The sequence below is a fragment of the Oryctolagus cuniculus genome, chromosome 8 (genome assembly GCF_051225735.1).
Source record: "Oryctolagus cuniculus isolate XC-2025 breed Fujian yellow rabbit chromosome 8, ASM5122573v1, whole genome shotgun sequence".
Classification (NCBI taxonomy): Eukaryota; Metazoa; Chordata; class Mammalia; order Lagomorpha; family Leporidae; genus Oryctolagus; species Oryctolagus cuniculus.
Genome location: NC_142874.1, coordinates 38,061,717 through 38,081,510, shown reverse-complemented (window position 1 = coordinate 38,081,510; position 19,794 = coordinate 38,061,717). Strand labels below are relative to the sequence as shown.

The following is a 19,794-nucleotide window of genomic DNA, read 5'->3' as shown; positions in this document are numbered from 1 at the left end:
TGTGTTTATGAATATGATGTCCAGGCTGTAGAAGGTTAATTCCTGAACAAAATTCAGAAGAAGAGAAAAAGCTGTGATGTTATGCAGTGATTAGTTATGCCACATAAATGAAATCTACCAATCAAACCAACTGTTTAGTAATCAAGAATTTATTTCCTTCTTAAATGTTTCAACAGATTGTGTTCATAAGTCAAAGTTGAATCTGTAGAGAATGTGACCTTATTGACTATTCTTCCAGGTAAAGTCTGCCTCCTGGCACCCTTGCAGATTTAAATCAAAGCTTTTTGAGAGTGGAAGCATTTGTAGTGTATTATGCTATATGTGTTCCTTACATACTTTGTGTGCTACAAAACTGTGAGTTAAAAATAAAAGTTTATTGGCGTGAAACCATTGAACACTTCAGAGCACTAGCACAAACAATAACAACCCTAAAAAGCATGCAAGCTTAGCAAGACTGGCAGAATTCTATGGTTATAGCCTTTGACTTCAGGGGAAAATGGTGAAAAGTAGCTAATGGGAAAGGCCTATAAGAAAGTGAAAAGCCTACTGAATTTTGAAGACAAGGGGAATATAAAGGGAATGGCAGTTAATGTTTCCAAGATGGGTCAGAGCCAGTGAGAGGAGGCAGGTGGGCTAAGGGGATCAAGCATGATTGACACTTGATGCTGCATCATTCCCCTATGTGTAGGTGTGCCTGAGCCAATTCACATTACAGAAATGCACAGTATTTACTCAAAAATAGATGCAAACAAAACGTGTTTTTGTAGGCTGAAAAGGAATTAACATTTCCTCTTTAACTCCTTTCAAATAATTAGAATACTTCCAATAAATTCATTTTTAAATGACTAAGTATCCATAAGAAACTATTTTAGCAATATAACTGTAATAGAAATCATAGGAGCTGCAGGAAATCTAAAAAGTATATTTCATTTTCTCATAGGCTGCCTGATCCACTCCAAGTGGTAACGATATTAATTTGAAGAAGCATGTATGGAAATTTCAGTGATTCTCACACTAGAGAGTTTTAAGTATGTGTGTTTAGGATTTATAGTGCCAAAGTTTTGCCCTCTAATTAGTTACAAAACATTCTGTAAACTTATTGCAGTAAGGACTGAGAAACACAGAATGCTAATTCTGAGAGTTTAGAATTTCCCTACTGTGAACCAAATTCAGAGATGTCACAGAAAGCCTCCCAAATTCATTGTGAAAGGTTGTTGATCAAACTCACTTTGTTTTTTCTTTTTTAGATTTTTAAATTTATTTGAGAGGCCGAGAGAGTTCCCAACAGCTGGTTCACTCCCCAGGTGCCTGCAACAGTAGGGACTGGGCCTGGGCCAAAGCTGGAAGCAGGGAACCTCAATCCAGATCTCTCATGTTGGGAACCAGTGCCCTAGTCACTTGAACCATCACTGCCTCCTAGAGTATTCAGTCAGGAGCCAAAGCTAGGTACCAAACCCAGTATTTCAAACATCATCTTAACAGGCCTAATGCCCACCACTCTCCACCTCAGTTTTAATGAGGAATGAATGTGGCTTATGAACTATAATCTGTGCTCAGTGCTGTACCTGGATGAGGTCATCTGTTGTTGGGGTGGGGGTATCCTCAGTCTATTTGATTATTGGAAGCAAAGTTGCCATTGACTTTAGAGTTGGTCTGTTAGTTTTGGGAGCGTTACCAATGTGGTTCTTTAGTCACACAAATGTTAAGATAGGTGCTGTTCACTCTCCAAACTATGTGTAGACACTCACACTTTTACATGAAGATGTAGACTGTTAGGAAAGCAGATGTTCTGTTTGTGATATAAATTGTAGTCAACATTCAATGTCTGGACTTTGGAAGAAGACGAAACATGACTTTCCAGAAGATTTATCAGGAAAGTTGGAGTGCGCTGGTTCCCACAAGGTGTTATATAACCCCAAATCTGGGTGTTATTAGGACGAAATGGCCAAAGGCGTGGGAAATGTATTTTGCACTATTTTGATTGCTCCGTGTGGTCTCCAGAGTTTTTCCTTGGCTGCGGATTTGAGAAGCCAAATCAGAGGAATGTGTCCTCCCTCATTTTCATCCCCCATATTCTGTCAATAGCCAAGGCCTGTGGATTCTCTCTTGGAAATGATTCTGCAATTGGGCCATCTCCACATCCCAAGATCTGTTGTCTGTCCAGCTTTGACATGGTTTGCATTCTATGTCTCAGTCTTTTAACAGTGCATTCAATTTATATGAATCAATGAAGCTCTTGCTTTCCAGACATCTAGTAGATTGTTTTTAGAACAGAATTGTAGCCTTCCCACTGGAGTATTCAGAACCCTGCAAGATCCTGAACCCTGCCTGTTGTATCTCTTGTCACTATCACCTTGCTGTCCCACACCCCGTGCTCCAAACTACACTGAAGTTCTCTCAGTGACTAGAACTTGACCGGTCTGTCCTGGCCTCCAAGCATACTGTTCTTTGTGGATCTCTCTTCATCTTGCTCAGCTCAGGTGTTTTTCATGGGGCCAGATTTGGAACCTGATTTGCACTCAAACAGGACCGTGTGTCTCCCCTTTTGGTAGCACATGAAACACTTCCTGGAACTGATTTCCCACTGGATGGGAAACTCCACAAGAGCAGGGTAATGTCCTTCATACATTGCCCTGCTCTTGTGTTTAACAAAATGCCTAGTGTTTAACATACAGCCATAAATACTTGTTGAATAGGATGAAAAATGAACAAGTAAATGAAACAGAAGGCAATCCAATGATAACAAAGAATCTGTGCAAGTGAAGATTATGAAAAAGGAAGCGCAAGTGAATGGAGATTCAGGAATGTTAAAACCAAAAGATTCTTGAACTTTGACTTTAGGCATAGTTGTATTTAACAATATTTCAGTAACATTCTAGAAGGAAAAGCCAGATTAGTTATAGACTTAGGAATATACATGATTTAAGGAAATGAATGTAGCCCATCAGACCTGTTCTATCAAGAAGCGTGAAAGTAAAGAGATCATGATAATGTTAGAGAGAAATGATGGGATGGAGTCTGAAATTTGTTTGCCTTTTTTATTTACTTAGTACTGGAGAGACTTGGATATGCTCATCCATTTTTCTAATACTTTGTCCTCTTTTCTTTGTAAGTCATAGGGAAAGTTCTATAAACATTTCCTCCTGCAAAATGAAAAGATACACATTTTTAAAGGATGATTTATATGAATTGATTTAATATTTTTTCAATTTCTGAGGAAGGAGAACTCTCCAGGTTTTCAATCTAAGCTGGAAATTAAGCTTCTTTCCTTACCTTTGTTTATGAAATTGGGTCACTGTTAGGATTTGTACTAAAGCATGCAAACTTTATCATCACCAAGACAATTTGCTTTTTAAGTTCTCTCTCTTAGTTTTAAAAATCTGGACTTTCAAGTATGATCTTAAAACATGTCAATCTGTATCATCACAGTCATTGGTGTGCCTGGGTCCCAAGTCTGATATTGGCATCCAATGCAGCTTCTTCCTTTTACCATGGAGACCTCATGCTTAGGCTTGTTTCCTGTTGCTGTTTCTACATTAATAACAAAGTGTTAAACATATTCTTTTTTATTATTTATTTATTTGAAAGGCAGAGAGACAGAAATAGACACAGACACAGAGAAAGATCTTTCATCCTCCAATTCACTCCCTCAAATGCTCACGACAGCCAAGGCTGGGCCCAGCAAAGTCATGGGCTGAGATCTCAGCCTGATGCTTCCACGTGGGTGGTAGAGACTCAACTACTTGAGTCATCTTCTGCTGCCTCCTACTGTGTGCATTAGCAGGAAATTGGAATCAGAAGCAGGAGCCAGGACTGAAACCTAGGCACTCCAGTATGGGGTGCAGACATCCCAGTGGTGTTTTACCCCTGCACCAAACATCTGATTTGAAATCTGCTGTGACAAAAGAGGCACTCTGCGTCAAGAGTACCTGAGGAGTGTTCTCCCCAGGTCTGCACACCCTTGTTGTGTGTAGTAAACAAGGTGTTCATAATAAATGGAGAGTTTCCCTACCTGAACAATAATGTGTCCCAGTTATGAATAGAAGGCCAGAAGTTGGGTCATTTTTCTCACCATGGCAAAGTTAATCACTCACCAATGAAAGGGAGAGAGCATTAAATATATTTGGAGGCTGTTTAATCATCAACTTTTGGGATGGCAAGTACCTCTGCAAGTTTCTGAGAATATATTGTCAAACTGCTTGCCAAGACCTTCTCACTTAAATTTATTATTTTAATTTGTCTGTTTTTCCTTCATTGTATTACTGCCCTTTCCACAACCAGCCATGTACTGAATTCGTCAAATAACCACGCTGTTGTTGTGCTTGAAAGTCATAGCTCGTTTAGTTGAAGATCATATTCTGTATTCCTGGCAGCAAACACAAGACAAGCATAAGTTTCCAAGGTATCGGCCCTGTGTACATCTTTGTCACAGTGTAAATTCATCAGCTGAATGGGGGAAGAATGCTAATTAGTTTGTTTATACATATGTGATTTCATGAGACTAAACACTTAACTGATTTTGAAGTAAGCACAACTTGTTTCCTGTTGCTGTTTCTACATTAATAACAAAGTGTTAAACATATTTTCTGGAAATTATAGTACTGTGCAATACAGAAAAAGAAAGCATTGCAAGGAAGATTGACTGTTCAGTTGTCTCTTAGTACAGCCAGATTGAGCAGGTGGGTTAGAGTTAAAATACTGGGTTGGGGCAGGGAGGTGTTGGCAGGAAGGGCAGGTGTTTGGCCTGGTTGTTGATATTGGTTAAGACATGCACATCCAATACCAGGGTACCCTGGCTCCCATTCCTAACTGAGGCTTCTTGCTGATATACATCCTGGGAAGCAGAGGTGACAGCTCAAGTAATTGGGCTGCTGCAACCCAAATGGGTGACCTGGATTGATTTCCTGACTCTTAACTTGAGCCCCAGCCCAAAGCTGTTGAGGGCACTGCGGAATGAACCAATGGATGTGATATAACTCTCTCTCTGTCTCTCTCTCTTTCTCTTCCTGCCTCCCAAAGGAATAAAGAAAACGTTGTAAATTAAATTAAATTTAAAATAATCTTGGGTTTGGATGCTAGAGTTGAAATCGACCATGATTGAAAGAAATTAAATTTAATAGAAGCATTCATCATAAACTGTATTATATCAAACTTCTAAGTCCAATATCAAAGTTATAATGTGTTCCAGAATCACTCATCGTAGGAAGCAGTGTATACCTTTGTCAGAGTCAGTATCCAACCTTCATTTCTCAATGCCTTCCTTCTTTTTCCTTCTGTATTCTCTTCTGTTAGTTGAAGTTAAATTTTGATATAACTGAGATTCTAGCATTGTTAATAAATTCCTCCTTCTGAAAATTAATATAAAATAATGATGTTATTTTTATAGTTATTTACTATTATCTACTGTATTCTCCTTGATTCATTCAACGTGTACGAAGCTAGATTCACATAGGCTGCTACTTTTGGAGAGAGGCATGTGTAGGGAAGGTGAGAAAAGAACTCTGACCTTAGAGTCAAAATTGGATTAAAATGCTAACTTACTTAAATTTTTAAAATTAGGAGTCAGCAAATGACTGGTGGGCCAAATTCATGCTGTTTTGGCTGAGGTTTTATTTGGTTATACATACTATTAATGTTCTTGTTCTAAACATCTTATTTGAAATACAGTATACATGCCCAGAAATGCATATAAATGTACAGATAAATGAGATTTTTGTCATCTGAGCCCACTCATAACCTACACCCAAATTAAGAATAAAACATTATAAGGACCCTGAGAATCCTCATTATTCCGCCCTCTCCATCTCTTTTTTTCAATGTGGGAAAAGAAGAGCATATTGTCATTTACATGGTATGATTCAGTGAAGCAATATTTATAGCTAAATACCAAATGATATGACATTTATCTGATTTTTATTCTCTATATTAACTCCCACAAATAGGAGAAAAAATGGGATATGGCTTTTCTAGGTCTTGCTTTCTCAGGCTATTTCTTTTTCAGTCATACATATTATTTAGTTTCTAAAAAATCTAACAGATACACAAAAGTTGTACATATTAGGGGTTACCATGTGATGTTTTGATGTACTTATACAATGTGTAATTTCCATTCAGGGTAAATATATCTGTCTCTTCCTCAACATTTAGTGTTTCTTGGTGGTGAAAAACTCAAAATGCTGTATTCTGGTTTTTTAAGTAGAGAAACACGCAGCACATTAACATTATCAATAGTTATCCTACTGTGCAATAGAACCCCATTAACATTAACATTATCAATAGTTATCCTACTGTGCAATAGAACCCCAGAGCTTCTTATTTGTATATAATTATAACTTAATGCCCATCAATCAGCCTCTCCCTCTCTGCTGCCCACCTCAGCCTGTGGTAACCACTATTATAATTTACAAATAAAGTTTTATTGGCACACACCCAGGCCCATTCGTTTGTATATTGCCTTTGGCGGCTTTTGTGCCGCAACAGCAGAGCTGAGTAGAGAGCACGCACCTGCAAAGCCTAGAGTATCTACGTTCTGCCTTTTGCAGAAAAGTTTTGCTGATCACATCAAACCTAACAAGTTAGTAAACAACAAGCCATATTGAGATGCAGTAAAGACTGAGAACAGATATTTATTGAGTCTTTTTGAAAAATTCATTTATATATTTGAAAGACAGACTGACAAAGAGACAGAAAGATCTGCTGTGTTCTGGTTCACTCCTCAAATGACCACGACAGCTGGGGCTGGGCCAGGCTAACGTCAGCAGCCAGGAATTCCATCTTGGGTGCCAGGGACCCAAGTACAAGGCCATCCTGTGTGGCAGCTGAGACTCGTCAGCAGAGAGTTAGAGCTGAAGAGGAGCAGCTGAGACTCAAACCTACACTGCGGTATGGGATGCAGACATCCTAAGCAGCGGCTTCATCCGCTGTGTCACAATACCCATCCTTAAATTGAGTCTTAAGAGAAGCATGTGAAAACCTTATATTTTTATGTCTTGCAGCATCCACGCGACCTTCCCCCATCACCATATTACATTTGGGTCAGCTTTGTAGGCTGCTGAGGCAGACAGCTCCTGTTACCTGGCAGAATAACATTTCCCTTTGTGCCTTCTTGAAGACTCGAAAATTATATACTATCACAGAGTTTTGAGTACTATTTTAAGTAACCAAGGTACTGACAACTTCTTCCAGCCTGTCAGCATTCGTATCTCCCCCGGTATATAATATTCCATGACACCCCAAGGGCTGCCAGATGTTGAATTTAACCTTCTGATTTGCCCCAGCTCAGAAAGCGAATTGTCCATGGTTATAAACTAATCAGATAATTTATTTCTGACAATTTATAGACCGTGGCTTATATATTGGTAGCATATTAAGGGTATTGCAAAGCATAGAGAAGAAAAATAAATAATTGAACTCCAGTTCTAAAGAGTGAAATATAGGCTGTATCTTGAATGATTCGCTGCCACAGGGCAATGAGTAGGAGAATTATTTTCTTCACTGATACTTGATATAAACTTGTAAGTAAGATAGATAAGCTAATCTTAATATATCAACTGTCCCTGACTCCGTAGGAGCTGGTCTAACTTGGAAGAGGGAGTTTGGAGTAATGGAAAACACAATGGCTGTAGAGACAGATGGCCCTACCTCTGTCATTTCTAGCATTTGAAATGAGGGTAAATGACATGAACTTCAGAGCATCTGGGCCACTGGGGATAGCGACACCTGTGTCTAATGGTTGCCACGGGGAGCATCGAGTTACGGCACCATGTCCAGCACGGAGAACTAGTAGTTGTGGGTTATGTTCCATTCTTTATGTGGCATATTTGTTTTCTGTGAATAGGAAATAGTTGATGGATCCAGTTCATCAAAATTATTTCCTGACTTTGTTTTATGTATTAATTTGTTCTAAAGTTGGAGAGACAGAGCTTCCATCTACTGTTTCACTCCCTACATGCCCTCACCAGCTTGAACTGGGCTATGCCCACACCAGGGGCTGGAAACCCAGTCAGGAGCTTCCCTGTGCCTCTCAGGGTCTCAGTCTCTGGAGGCAACGCCAGACGTCTTCCAGAGTGCACACCAACAAGGAAGCTGGAATGGGGACTGGAGCCGGGACTCCAACCCAGACACTCTGATGTGGAATTCTGGGTGTCCCAAGATGTGTCTTAACTGCAGTGCCAAATGCTTGCCCCTATTAGTATGGTTGATGAGCTAAATCCATAACTAGGCAGTTCCAATGACGAACTATAAATTAGTTGTAAATTGAAGGATTTACGGCAACATCATTAAAAGCGAAAGTACCAGGGAAAATCTGCAGGAATGGCAATGTCTGTGGTTCAGTGACCTCTGGCAAGAGCAGCTTTGTTGGTTTAGTACAGGGTCATCTGGATTCAGATCCAGAGATTCTTTTAAATCCCATGATATATTCTTAGGGATCAAGAGTTCTTTGAAAAAAAATACTTTTTTTATATTGATGATAACATTCAAAATTATTTTATTCTTTATAGAATTAAATATTTTCTTTCGCAATAATAATTTTTATTGAAGTTCTTTTCCACCTAGGACTTTTTCAACTCTGAAAACAGCTGCTTAGACACCATTATAGACATTTATTCCTTTAGGCATTTTGGAGACACATTTGTTTATATGATTCTGAAGTTTTAGAAAGGATAGCATTATATAGTAGTACTCGCACTAATAAAACATGATGTTAGACTTGACTTCACCATAAAACCATGGTTTTCTACTTTCTTGGAATCAAACTAAATCAAATGTGTTTAAAAATGAAAAGCCATAGATCATCTAAGGATACTTCAGAGAAAATTGCATTTCATTTGAAAAGTGTTAAAATATTAAAAGCAAGTGTTTTACTAGAATGCTGAAATGCACAGATGGTAAAGACGTAAAGTTCTGTTCATTTTATAATCGGCATTTCCATCAGAACTTTTTTTTTTTTACTGGAAAATGGTGCCTCGGCTTTGCTTTTTCTGCCTGTCTTTTTCTGGCTTTGTTAGTGGATAAAATCACCCTTCTTTCTGATCCTTTGCTGCCCATAGGCACCCCAGTTGTGAGTGTCCTTGAATTGGAAGTGCCTCTGCACACAGAAGAGCAGCTCATCGGGGAGGTCAGAGCAGGGTGAGAGCCACCGGCAGCATGTTCTGCACAAAGCTCAAGGACCTCAAGATCACAGCGGAGTGCCCGTTCTCCCTCCTGGCGCCAGGCCAGGCTCCCAGGGAGCCGGCCGAGGAGGCGGCAGGGAGCTCAGAGAGCTGCGAAGCGACTCTGCCCGTCTGCCAGGACGTTCCCGAGAAGAACGCACAAGCAGGGCTGCCTCAGAGAAAGACCAGTCGGAGCCGAGTCTACCTTCACACTTTGGCCGAGAGCATTTGTAAACTGATTTTCCCAGAGGTGAGTGCTTACCCACAGAGCTCTTAATGATATTTTGAAATTGTGAAAAACAAAAAAACAGTTTTCCAAGCAAAAGCTTAGAAATTCTTACCTTTCCTCTTTCAAGGCTATAGTAAGTGTAGTCTTTCCTTGAAACTTGAAAAAAACATTCTTTTATGACAACCATGTTCTTAAATCGAGTTTAATCTTAAGATGCTTAATATCTGGCATTGTTTTTGAAAGGATCTTCTACTCTTACAGCTGCTTAACCCCTCACAGCTATAACATGGAAATGGTAACAGTGCCACTGCCTGGAGTTTTAATGACTGTTAAGCAAAGTCACCCATGGCTCTTGCCATGCTCAGTAGTTGATGGCTGTTATTTTAAAATTAAATTCCTGAGGCCAGTATTGTGCCACAGTGGGTTAGTGATACTAACATCTCATATCAGGGCACTGGTTCAGTACTGGCTGCTTTGCTTCCAGACTGGCTCCCTGCTAAAGTGCCTGGGAAGACAATGGAAAATGACCCAACTGTTTGGGCCCCTGCCATCCAGGTGGGAGACTAGGATGGAGTTCCAGGCTCCTGACTTCAGTCTGGCCCAGCCCTGGCTGTTGCAACAATTTTGGGGATAGGCCAGCAGAAGATCTCTTCTCTCCACTTCCTCCCAGCCACCCAATGTTTGTGTGTGTGTGTTTGTGTTTGTATTTCCCTCTCTCTCTTGCTCTGCAACAGAATAATTTATTGAAGAATAATTTATTTGCTGCTGAGTTTTCCTCTTTTGGTTTCAAAGACCATCATAATGTTGTCTGCCAATTTGCGGAGGACAAAATCTCCACTTTGCTGGTGACTCTGAGTCTCAAATTCTGTGCTGTCTTGACCTGCTACCATGGATCTGAGTCATGAGCCTTTGTCAAGTGGGATGGTGATAGTGGAAGAGTTGGGCAGCTTCCATGTTTTTCCAAAATCCTATCATTACCATTTTAACTTTATTATTATGTTCTATAAATTTTGAATTCCTACAGAAGGAGTCGTGGGCATGTCGGAATCTCTTTTGAAACTCTTCTGGTTCATTTGATGATGTTCCAAAAGGCCCATTCTCTGGTAAAAATATTTATAACATTCGGATTCACTTGATGATGTCCCAACAGGCTTCTCTCTTTTTCATTCTTTTTCCTTTGTACTCTTCTGACTTGATAATTTCAAACTCAAACCTGTCTTTTGAGTTCGCTGATTTTTCTGTCTGCTCAAGTATTTCTCTAATTCTTTAATAATTTTTTCATTTCAGTTACTATATTCTTGCACTATAAAATTTGACTGGTTCCTTTTCTGTGGCTTCCATTCCATTGATGATATTCTCATTTTGTTCATGTATCATTTTCCTGACTTTCTTAAATTGTCTGTTGTGTAGTCTTGTAGCTCACTAAGTTTCCTTAAGATTATTATTTTGAATTACTTGCTGGTCAGTTCTTAGCTCTCTATTTCTTTAGGAAATCTGTTTGGTTCCTTTGGTTGTGTCACATTTCCCTGATTTTCATGTGTCTCATAGCTTTGGTGTCTACACAGCTGAAGAAATGGCCATTCCTCCAGTGTTTATGGACTGGCTTTGACAAGGAAATCCCTCACCACTTAGCCCAGCTAAAGATTCTTGGAACCACTCAAACCTTTTCTGTTTCTATGCATGTTCCATCCCTCTTGCTTGCTCTTTGCTAGGGGAGAAGTTATAGAATTATGTGACTTCTCTCAATCTGGAAGAGATATTCAGGCCACTGTAAACTTCCGCTTTTTAGTCCCTAAAGAAATATAATGAAGGGCCACAAGGGATACCTTTTTCCTCATTTAGTGTAACTTGGTTGTTTGTTCATGGGTTCATAAGAATAATCTATGGGGGCCAGCTTGAGTCCTGCTGCTCCACTTCTGATCCAGCTCCCTTTTAATGTGCCTGGGAAAGAAGTGGAGGATGGTCCAAATCCTTGAGCCCCTGCACCCACGTGGGAGAAACTCCTGGCTCTTGTCTTCAGACTAGCCCAGCTCTGGCCATTGCAGCCATTTGGGGGTGAACTGGTGGATGGAAGATCTTACTCTCTCTGTCTCTTCCTCTGTCTCTCTGTAAGAATGCCTTCCAAATATATAACAAATAAATATATAAAAAATAATCTTTAAGATTTGCCACATTGTCATGTAGCAGGGAAAGAAAGACTATGGAAATTCTTGAAGGTGAAAACATACATTTGACGTTAACTACTGGGACTCCTCTCCAACTGAGACCATCTCTGCTCTGATAACAAATGTCTCAGTGTTGAATATATTTGAACCATATAATAGTTGATCTACATGAATTCATCCATTGTTAAACATATGCCTATCTTTGAAAAATACCTTTCTTTACACAGATTCTTTTTTTGTGTTGACAGATTCAATTCTTAGCCTACTGATTACTTTCAGTGTTTTCAATAATTCAAAGAAAGAGACTCAAAATAGTATTTGACAGAATCATAAGTCTTATTTTAGATAATCAGATTTAATTGTACAATTAGGTATTTGTAAGGTCATGGCAAGTATCCGAGTTCCTCATCTGTAGCAAATTAGAATGGAAGATATCATTCTGAGTCAGTTGAATATTTGAGTTTTAAAAGGTCTTACTGATCATCTAATAGAAACTTTCTATTTCTGTGTGAAGAAATTGAGGTACATGAAGTTATTTCATTTGTTTGAATAAAAGGCATAACTGAAGTGATGGAAAACTGCATCTTATTCATTGTTCATTTTTTCAATGATATTTGCTCATTTATGTGGATATTTCTATTTCTTAAAGACACCATGATTGAAGCTTGTAATGAAGTATAAGCAACTCCATTGGCAGATAAGAACATGCTATTGAAATGAACCAATTAAATTGGATCTGCATATGTAAATGGCACTCCCACAAACAAAAGACCTCCTGAGACTAAGTGGATCTGAAGAGAATCATGAGATTACAGATGTGTTCCAGAATATTGAGTTGAAGAGAGGAAAAAAGGAAATAATATTGTAATTTGTCCTTTTGAATTAATATTTCACTGGTCTAAAAATATTAAAAACTATATAAAAGTTAAGAATCAGCTGAAATAATTACTTATCCATATACCATACCAATGAAATTTTGCCCATCAAAATCCATAGTGTACACAGCAGTGCTGCTTCAAGTAGCAGTTAATCCTCAAGTATTCTCATGTGTATGTATATAAAGCAAGTACATTTTAGAACAGTAAATACATAGCTGGCCTTCATTGAGCTGAAAGACCATTGTTCAGTAAACAAATTTGAAAGTAACAGCTTATTTTAGGGACAGGTATCTTCACTGTGACTCATTTAACCTATTGAGATCTAAGGATTGTACATATAAATGAACCTCATTCCTCCAAACTGTAAAGGGAAGCTTTTCCAAAGATAAAGAAGTCTGAGTGCTGGACAATTAAAACCCATGCTAAATACTGCTACACAATATTCATGAGTGTAGAACTGCAGTGAGTGAATGAATTTTGAAGATATCATCCTAATCTGACATAGTAAACTCAAATCCAGTATGTAGTATTGCTAGGCTATGTTACAAGGCCCTCACATTGGCTCTGTGTGACAGCTGTCACTTAGAGTTGAGTCCTGCCCATGATGTTATTACAGACTCCTGTATTTCAGGGTCTGGACTCTGGTATGTCACAGGAAATTCAGCCATGGAGGAAGCAACTATATATGCCATGAACCTTTACCAATAAATGTTTTACCTGGAAAAGTTACATATTTTGCCCTTCATGGGTTTTGTTTTGAATTTGTGATGATTGTCCAGATGAGAAATGCTATAAGATGAAGGTAGATTGCCACAAAGTTTAAATTTAAATTTAAGTTTAAACTTTAAATTGCCATTTAAAGTTTATTTAATCACCAAAGTATGCTACTAAATGCTTGTATAGAACTTTTTATATAGCATTTCTTTGGCACGTTTTTGTTATTCAAAGTGGAAAACTAGGAATACATGTGTTCCACTAACGTCAGCAATGGGCAGAGGGACTGTTTCTTCCACTTTCTAACATTGATAGCACATGTGTTAGGAGGAAAGGACCAGCAAAAGGCGTTATTAGAGACAGTGTGGTCATGACAGATCAGGAAGGATCTTTACTGAAACGGATTTAAAAATGTGCCTTGATGCATAGAAGCTCACATACATATATGCAAGTTTGCAAAACAGCAATCTAAAATTATGAAACTAATAAAAGTAAAATATAAATGTTTGGTGAGGATTACTAGTTAAAATACAAGTTAAGGTAAACAGAAGACTCATTTCAGGGGCCAGCCTCCACCTGCAGTGCCAACATCCCATATGGATGCCAGTTCAAGTTCCAGCTGCTCCATTTTCTGATCCAGCTCCCTGCTTATGTGCCTGGGAAAGCAGTGGAAGATGGTCCAAGTCCTTGGGCCCCTGCACCTACATGGGAGACCCAGAAGAAGCTTCTGGTTTCTGGCTTTGGCCTAGTCCAGCCCAAGTTGTTGTGACCATTTGAGAAGTGAACCAGTGGATGGAAGATTCTCTCTCTCTCTCTCTCCCCACTTCTCTTTCTGTATTTCTGCTTTTCAAATAAATGAATAAATTTCTTTTTTGACAGGCAGAGTGGACAGTGAGAGAGAGAGACAGAGAGAAAGGTCTTGCTTTTGCCGTTGGTTCACTCTCCAATGGCCGCCGCGGCCGGCATGCTGCGGCCAGCGCACCGCGCTGATCTGATGGCAGGAGCCAGGTACTTCTCCTGGTCTCCCATGGGGTGCAGGGCCCAAGGACCTGGGCCATCCTCCACTGCACTCCCTGGCCACAGCAGAGAGCTGGCCTGGAAGAGGGGCAACCGGGACAGAATCCGGCGCCCCCACCGGGACTAGAACCCGGTGTGCCAGCGCCGCAAGGCAGAGGATTAGCCTAGTGAGCTGCGGCGCCGGCCCAATAAATATTTTTAAAAGGTTCATTTCAAATAAAATGACCAACAGACTTTGATGACGGATTGGATTTAAGGGATTTTACAAAAAGGTAGAGAGAGATGATTCTGGAGTTTTCTAGACTAGAAGTGTGAACCATAATTGTGAATGTGTAGTTAAGGGCAGAGAACCAGCCGTGTGGCTGGGTGTAGAGTTCGTGAAAGGAACGGCCTTGAGCTGTCCTGAGATGGGGACATTTGGAGGGCATCCAGAAAGGTCTCCTGACCTGCAGAAGTGATGGCTGCAGCTTTCTGTGTCACGGAATACCTGGGAAAGCAGCCTGCAGTCTTCTGTCTGGAATCAGACTCTGACAGTTTTGTGGCTGTCGGCAAGAGGCTCCCAGAGGCAAGGTCTGCAGGCTACAACACGAATCCAAACAGACTCCTCGGGCCACATTGCTGCTTCCCAAGTTTGAAAACACCCAGTCTGTTCCAGGCTCAGAGTGTAAATTCATTGCCCTTGTTGTTCAAGTAATTGACCATGTTCTCATAAAGAACCTGCAGGAAAACTTCTTAAAATGCCTTTCTTCTGGTAAATCATTATTTAGGGGATGTTTAAAGCATGTCTTTTCCATTTTCAGTTTGAACGACTGAACCTTGCACTCCAGAGAACATTGGCAAAGCATAAAATCAAAGAAAACAGGTAAGTCAAACCATTTGGTATGAACTTCCCATTATAATTACCAGTACTGTTCCTGGCAGCCAACCTGCACTGAGCATGTCAACCTTAATGGATTGACTGTGGAACACCAAAAACCAGGCTAGGGAGTTTAATGCTATTAATCTGAAAGTAAGTGCATTTAGTTTTCACATTTTGATGGATGAAACTTCAGCTTATGTCAAATTTTTAGGGTTTTATAGCTATACAGAAAAAGGCAGAGCTGGGATTCGAGCCCATGATTTTAACCATGCTACCATATATGCCTACCTTTAACAAGGACTCATAAGGCCTACGCTTCCATCCTAAGGGATAATTTCTAAAATGTTTACCAACAGATAAGGCATGGATACCAAATAATCAAAAGAGACTCCTTGTCTGGAGGATACTGTCAGAGGTCCAGCAGGGTCTCAGTGGACATGCTTCCCTGCCCCCAGCGCGTGTGTGCACACACATACACACACAGACACACACATACACCTCACATGCTAAACCTGTAGCGTCAGGAGCATGTGGAAGTTTGATGGGAAGGGGGCTTTGGGGCTAGGGACAGCAGCTTGTCATTCATCCTTAGGGAAGTGTTTCGTTATTCTCATAACTAGTTTTGTTGTATTGGTGAATATCAGCCCTATTTATTCTTGTTTTTTCTTGTATCCTGCCTGCAATTTTTCTTAAAAAGATTCTGAAGAGACAATGCAAGGTGACATTTTAAAATATCTGATTAAAAGTTAATTTTTTTCAAATATAATGTGACACATTCACTGCTGGTAGATAACGTAATTTGCTCTGTTAGTTGTTTTGAAAAATTTATTCTGGCCAGCATTGTAGATTCAGCTGCTGCTTGCAACTCTGATATCCCACATCTGAGAGCCAGCACCAGTCCTGGCTGCTCCACTTCTGTTCCAGCTTCCTTCTAATGCACCCGGAAAAACAACAAACCCAAATTTTTGTGTTCCTCACTGCTGGCTAAGGTCCCAGACCAGCCTTGGCTATCATCTCTCTCTCTCTCTCTCTCTCTCTCTCTCTCTCCCCCCCCCTCTCTCCCCCTCTCTCTGTAATTCTGTCACTGTGCCTTTCAAACAAACAAATCTTTCAAAAAAATTTTACTGGAGAGTCAGAGAGACAAAAAGAGGGACAGAAAGAGATCCCACTTAATGCAACATTCCCTGAATATCTGCAGTGGCTGGAGCTGGGCCAAGCCAAAGCCAGGAGGTGGGAAGTCAATCCATAGGGGTGTCAGGAACTCAACTACTTCAACCATCACCTACTCTGTCCTTGGGTCTGTATTGGCCAAAAGCTTAAACCTGGAACCAGTGCTAGCAATTGAACCCAGGCACTCTACTATAGTAATATGAAATATTTTTTCTTTATTAAATGTATTTACCTCTTCGAAAGGCAGAGTGACACAGAGAGAGGGAGATACACACACACACAGAGCTATCTTGCATCTACTGGTTTGCTCCGAGAATAATCACAACAGCCTAGGCTGGGCCAAGTTGAAGCTAGGAGCCCTGAATTCCATCCAGGCCTCCCGCATGGATGGTAGGGGCCCAAATGCCTGGGCCATCCTTCCATACTTTCCCAGGTGCATTAGCAGGGAACTAAAGGAAGTGGAGCATCTGGGACTTGAGCTGTTGCCTATATGAGATGCTGGCCTGCAAGGTAGCAGCTTAACCCACTCAGCCACAGTGCTGGCCCCAGGATAGAATCCTTAATAAAGTCTTACCCACCAGGCCAAATGCTCACCACTAGCCCTGTTTTTCAGTCCCTGAAATATCAAAAAGTATTTAATTTGTAAATCATATATAAGAAGTCTTCAAAAAGTTCATGAAATTGCATATCATGAAAAAACCAATCATGTTTCATTTTCTTGTACCAGAATAAATTTATCACTTAATGCTATTTTCCTGCAAACTTCAAATTTGTAGAACTGAATGTTAAAGTTTGATTGAATACCATTGTGAGAGATATTTCATAACTTCATTCATCCATCTCCTACCCATGAGTGGATAATCTGTTCTGTGGATTATGTGTGATTAGTTCTCCCTGCTGACTAACTGTTCTCAGACTGCAGGCAGCAGGACCAAGCCAAGACAGGGGTCACGGACTATCCAGAAGAAGAGAGTGTGAATCTGTGTGTCTGACAGAAGCGCTGTTTACATGAGTGATGTGAAACGCATTCCAGAAGCCTCTGACCTTAATTTTCAGTCAAGCTGATAAGATAGCCACAGCTCATCCTCGCTGTGCTACTGCGTCTGTCTCCTCAAGTCCTTGGCTGCCAGTTGACTCAAAATTAATTCTCAGGGTTTTGTGTTCTAAAATGTTCCTGCGGTTACATGCAGATATTCAGAATATGTTCCCAGCAGTGTAGCTCCTTTAAAACATCTCCAAACTTAAACAGCAGTCATTTTATTTGTAAATCTCAAAAATATTTATACCATTTTTGATTTATTAAAGTTAATGATATTTTTAAGTTGTCCTGGTGATAATGTTCGGTTGTTGAAATAAGCTTCTTGCTCGTCAGACCACCTGGTGCTCTGTTCACTGGCTCCCCTCCGCGCTGCTCTCTTTAGTTCTTGGGCATCTTCTGTCTGTTTTTGCCCCCACTTCCTTGTTGATGAGTCAGCTGCCATTTCTTCTGTTCCGCTTTTGCCAACCACTGAACACACCTTCACTCCTGCCTCTGCAGCCTAACATCTTCTGTGACTTGACAAACAAAATACCAATAATTTGAGCAGGGACTAAGCTAAGCTTAGGACTAGGGTGGCTTCTCTCCCCTTTCATTACGTGAATGAATTTTGCCGTACTCCTGACGATATCACTGAGTCAGTTGCCCAGAGAGCGTCTGGTTACATGCTGCACTTGAATGCTTAGCTGTTGAGAGAGAGAGAGAGACAGAGAGAAAGGACAAGCATACACAAGTGCTTTATGCTGCCTGTATTTTTTGAAGATGAGAGAAGAGAGAACCCAGTCTGAATTATGCTGTATAATGTGTGGACCTGCTAAGCATGGCTCACGTCTCATTTCACAAGTTCTGGGCAGTGGCAGCATTAGAAAGAGTTCTCTGAAGAGATTTGCTCTCACTCTTTAAAAGAAACAGATTTAGTTTAAATAAGAAAAAGAAGCAAATCAGAAGATTGTCTAGTATAGAAAAACACATCCAGGGACTTTTTGATCTCTAAATCAAAGCTGACTAGTATATCATATAGTGATGCTCAACTAACTGAGGTAAGAAAATATTTCTTCCTAATACTTTGTACAAGCAGGATACCTCTGTGTGATGAAAGTAGTGAACTGAGAAATTTCCCTTCCTGAAAATGTTTCCTTCTAACACCTCTCAACATATATCGTGCTTTATTGAAATCCGTTTAAAATTTAAGTTGTGTGAGTGTTTATAAACTTGGCTTCTCTGAGGCCAAATTGAACCACGAATAGAACTTGGGTGTCCTTTAATATCCTTGCATGGCTTGGCAAATTTGATCTTAATCAGTCACTGCTATCAGAAATCATCAAAACAACAACTAGATAAATATGAATCAACAAGTTGTCCAGTTTAAAATCCTGAACTTTCTATCAACTAAAATAATGGATGCTATTATGTTATCAACTTCTAAACAAACACAGCAGTTGATTAAAGGATAGATTTCTTTTGTTTGTTTTTTAATACAAAAGATAAATGTTTAATGTAATTATGCCTGAGCAATAATTATGTAAGAGAGTATTTCTAGCAGTTTATGAAAAAAATGAAATTGAAATGTAATATTTTCCTGGTGCAAAAATTCTTGAAATCCATGCATTGTGGTTTAATAATACTCATTTTCACAAGCTTTTTGAAAACTTGGTAAATTTACTTTTTCACCAAAATAAACTTAGCTTTTAATTCTGCTTTCCATGAAATATTTGAAGTTCCCTCATAGAGATTTAAACTCAAAAGCAAATACTTATATTTTCTTTAAGGGACAAAATGGTGATATTTAAAAGACACACCCATCTGTTTGTAGATTTTCCTTGTTTCTTGGGTTATCAGAAAACCCCTGGGCTAATTTATTTACAGCTTTGTCTTGATCACTGCAATTCTTCCTAGTTCCTTGCCTGTATGGGTACTCTGGCTTTAGTCTACATAAAGATAACTCAAAGACAAATATGCATCATTAATAACAATGAAACACTCCATATTATGTGTGTTTTGGGGTTTTCCAACATTGCCTTGGGTTGTACATGTCATTGCTCCTTTCCCTTAAAATTTATAGTCAACATTTACCTCTTCAGAAAAAGTAATTCAAATTATTTTCAGTTATCATTTCTGCATGTTATAACTTGAAACTTTATCACTCATCTGTCCATTTTAATTAAAGATGTCCAAATAATTCCAGGAAGTCTTTGGAAAGAGACGACTTTGAAAAAATAATTGCTGACCAAGCAACTGTAGCAGGTAATAGAATTGTTTAAGGATATGTGTATGCAATTAGGAAGTACATCCTATTCTTATAGAACCAATGTTTTCTCCAAGAATGTTGTCTATATTTGTTGGTCACGGTAATGTGAAGAGTAACTGTTTCATACTATACATTTTTGTTTGTTGTAAAATATTTCCTCTTTTTATGTTAATGTTGAGATATAGAGAAGATTGGGAAGGAAGCTGACTCACCAGCTTTTATCTTGAACCTAACTAAATACGCTTCATTTATGCATGAAAAACTCTACTTTGCAAAATAAAATAACGTTCTCTTAAAAGTTGATAGCAGTCATGGGAAAAGAGGTT

The 19,794-nt window shown here is 39.5% G+C and overlaps 1 protein-coding gene and 1 pseudogene across 14 annotated transcripts in view; one reads left to right on the top strand and one right to left on the bottom strand.

The window, feature by feature from the left end:
* LOC138843473 (ATP-binding cassette sub-family E member 1-like) overlaps nucleotides 1-19,794 on the bottom strand; it is a 1,090,710-nt pseudogene that overhangs the window by 830,054 nt on the left and 240,862 nt on the right.
* The window catches only part of GUCY1A1 (guanylate cyclase 1 soluble subunit alpha 1), a 63,557-nt gene that overhangs the window by 21,872 nt on the left and 21,891 nt on the right, over nucleotides 1-19,794 (top strand). For 6 of the 14 annotated variants that reach the window (XM_070047360.2, XM_070047362.2, XM_051819917.3 and 3 more), the window contains 3 exons: nucleotides 9,051-9,402; nucleotides 14,956-15,017; nucleotides 19,406-19,464. In XM_070047360.2, the coding sequence (XP_069903461.2) occupies nucleotides 9,148-9,402; nucleotides 14,956-15,017; nucleotides 19,406-19,464 (376 nt within the window). In that variant the 5' untranslated portion in view covers nucleotides 9,051-9,147. Of the gene's footprint in view, nucleotides 1-9,050; nucleotides 9,403-14,955; nucleotides 15,018-19,387; nucleotides 19,465-19,794 lie in introns of all 14 variants that reach the window. The other 8 variants (XM_051819918.3, XM_070047359.2, XM_051819920.3 and 5 more) reach the window with 2 other exon arrangements.